The sequence below is a fragment of the Mus caroli genome, chromosome 11 (genome assembly GCF_900094665.2).
Source record: "Mus caroli chromosome 11, CAROLI_EIJ_v1.1, whole genome shotgun sequence".
Taxonomy (NCBI): domain Eukaryota; kingdom Metazoa; phylum Chordata; class Mammalia; order Rodentia; family Muridae; genus Mus; species Mus caroli.
This window is the reverse complement of record NC_034580.1, coordinates 104,837,445-104,840,414: the sequence shown is the minus strand read 5'-3', so window position 1 is coordinate 104,840,414 and position 2,970 is coordinate 104,837,445. Positions and strand designations below refer to the sequence as shown.

Sequence of the window (2,970 nt, the reverse complement as noted above, 5' to 3'; positions counted from 1 at the left end):
GGAACTCACTTTGTAGACCAGGCTGGCCTTGAACTCAGAAATCCGCCTGCCTCTGCCTCCCAAGTGCTGGGATTAAAGGCGTGTGCCACCACGCCCGGCTGACTCTGCCCTCCCTTATCAGGGAAGGAGTCTCCAATTTCTGGCAGAGCCCCTACCACATAGTCCAGCCCTGCTCTCATGGTTAAATAAATGAAGGGCTGTGTCTTTGGTCCTCAGTCTTGTTCACTTGGACCTGGCTAGATCTCCAGAGAACCATACCCTCTCATCAGCTTTCCCTCATGACTATTCATATTAGAGGTGAAAAGAGCATCGGGGGGGGGGGGGGGGGGGATGACTAACAGACAGACACCCAAGCCACCCAGCAGCCCACTCAGGCAGCTTCTGGACAGTGTGTCTCCAATCCATCCGAGGCCTGCAGAGAGCAAGGTGCTCAGGGGCCTGGATCCTCTGAATTCTGAGCAAACTCCAGAGCAGACGAGGCGGCAGGGCGGGCAGGACCCTCACCTGTAATTTCCCTTTTTGCTGAGCTGCTCCTTGAAGTGGCCCAGGGTCAAGCTCTGAGCCTTCAGCATCCTCCTGTATGGAATTTCTTCGCCACAGAAAAAGTAGGTGACAACCAGCTCACTGGCCTGGAGCGCGTGGACACTTGCCAGTTTCTTTGGCTCTTTGTGACTGAAAAACACATCAGGATGCCACAGACTCAGCCTCACAAAGCAGATACACACCGACACCTACGCAGCATGAGGTCTACAAAGGAGGCCTGGGGCCTCGCATTACCAAGGGAGCAACCTCCAAAAAGAGCTGCAGAGCATGAGGGAAGCAGAGGTTGTCTTCTGGTAAGCTGATACTATATTCCCCAATGCCTTCCATCGCAAGCATAACCAAGTGCCCATCGGTAAAGACCAGAGAATGCCATGGAGGCAATCCCAGGCCAGGGTTCCTCATGAGCAGTGAGCGCTCAAATGCCCTTGGAGGTCTACCCATCATGCCCTCGGAGGCCTATCCATCATTCCCACAGACCCACATTACAGGTGAACAGCCTGTCTCTTCTCACATATCCCTGGCCCCAAACTTGCTGTGCAGTCAGAGATGACCATCTTCCTGTACCTCAGAGAGATAGGGATTACAGATGTTCACTCACACGGCCTCCACCTCCATTTCTGTGGTGCCAGGGAGCTAGCCCAAGGCTCGCTGCACAGTAGATGGCAGGCAAGCACTCTACCAAACTCTCTTACAACCCCGCACTCCTGTCATTTTAATGGTGCCACCAGTGTTGAGAGTTGGTAGACTTGAGGTTCACCAATTAAAACAAGGGTCTAGGAAGGTGTTTACGCAGGACCTCAAACATTAGTCACGGCTCGGGGTGACGATGCTAAGAAAACTTTATCTAGATCGCATTCTATAACTCAGGCAGATTTAAAATCCTGTAGATAAGACAGGGTTCAGAGTCCTGAGTAAATGGGTGAGCCAGTTCGGGACAAGGTTTTACGTTTCTCCACGCAGATCGTGGAGCAGACTTCCGGGCAATCCGAGAATCATTTTCCTGCTCAGGGGATGACACAGCAAACACCTGTCCAGCCTTGCTAGCTCCCAAAACCTACAAAGTAGCTCGTGCGTCCAGATTCAGGCTCTCTACCTTTCTGACAATGGCTTCGTGCCCAACTTTTGACGACTGAGCCCCCCAGAAACCCGGTGTCATGACTCTGAATTCTTGGGAGCTGATGTCCCGTGACCCTCACTGCTGGCAACTTCAGCGTTGCCCATCACTAAGTGTGGACACAAAGGTAGGTTCAGATATGGAGTTCCATACACACATCGCTCCAGATGGTGACACTTCCTGAACCGTACAACCACACAGAGTAAGGATCCCAGTAACGCCAGAAAGACACTCACTCCTCTGGAGCCAGGCTTGGGTTGGTGAAGGATGAGGCTCCTGCCTGACCAGCGGCCGAGTGGTTCCTGTCCCTCTGCTGACTGGCCACACAGCACCTGAGGGCAGAGGAGGGTGAAGAATTTAAGAGGTAAGCTCTCATACTCATGCCAACTGGGAAGCAGAGAAAAACCACTCTGGCCTCCTCAACAGATGTAGACCCAACCCAACCTCCCTCCCCGCAGAGACCCAACAAGACCCTGTGTTCGTGGACATTCTGGAACATCCCACAAAGGGGCTATCTTAGTGTTGGCAATGGCTACACATTGGCTCACTAACACATGTCTCATGTGTAGTGCAGACACTTAAGGAATGGGATTTACAATGGACTCGTGAAATCACCCTACTTGTTGGAACACCTTGCCTGGAAGACCCTGCCTGAACTTTAAGGAACGAACAGGACCAAAGAGAACAACTTCCAGAGGCTGAGTAGGAGATCTACTCAGCTAGAAGCCATTCCTCCCAGGGAGAGTCTGAGAGACCCCACCCAGCCTTCCTCTCTCCATCTCCAAACCCCACCCACTTCTGAGCTCCTCCCACCCTTCTACTCTCCAAACCCCACCCACTTCTGAGCTCCTCCCACCCTTCTACTCTCCAAACCCCGCCCCTTCTGAGCTCCTCCCACCCTTCCACTCTCCAAACCCTGCCCCCTTCTGAGCTCCTCCCACCCTTCCACTCACCTCTGCTTCTGGGGCTTTGACACCTCTGCCAGCCTGCGGCAGGCTTCCTCCAGCTGTGCCAAAGTATTGGGTGGGGTAAGGGGAGGCATTGCAGGGTCCTGGGTAAATGGGTGAGCCCGGGCCACCGAGCGGGAGTGTCCGCTGGCCCCCAACAGATGGTGCCGGCTGACTCGTTCTCCTGGGGCCGCACGGGCAGACTCCAATGGGTAGCTCTTTCTTATGCTTTGGGCACTAGAACAGGAGAGGGAGCGCAGAAGAAAAACTGAGTTAGAAAAACTAAAAATGTGACTTCAATAGAAACTTGTCTATTCTACTGAGAGAGAGAGAGAGAGAGAGAGAGAGAGAGAGAGAGAAGAAGAA

The 2,970-nt window shown here is 53.2% G+C and overlaps 1 protein-coding gene across 4 annotated transcripts in view; it reads right to left on the bottom strand.

The window, feature by feature from the left end:
* Positions 1 to 2,970, bottom strand: part of Axin2 (axin 2) — a 31,954-nt gene that overhangs the window by 4,307 nt on the left and 24,677 nt on the right. For all 4 annotated transcript variants that reach the window (XM_029484021.1, XM_021176142.1, XM_021176143.2 and 1 more), the window contains exons 8-10: positions 2,611 to 2,841; positions 1,894 to 1,989; positions 505 to 672 (exon numbers count right to left, since the gene is read on the bottom strand). In XM_029484021.1, the coding sequence (XP_029339881.1) occupies positions 505 to 672; positions 1,894 to 1,989; positions 2,611 to 2,841 (495 nt within the window). The remainder of the gene's footprint in view (positions 1 to 504; positions 673 to 1,893; positions 1,990 to 2,610; positions 2,842 to 2,970) is intronic.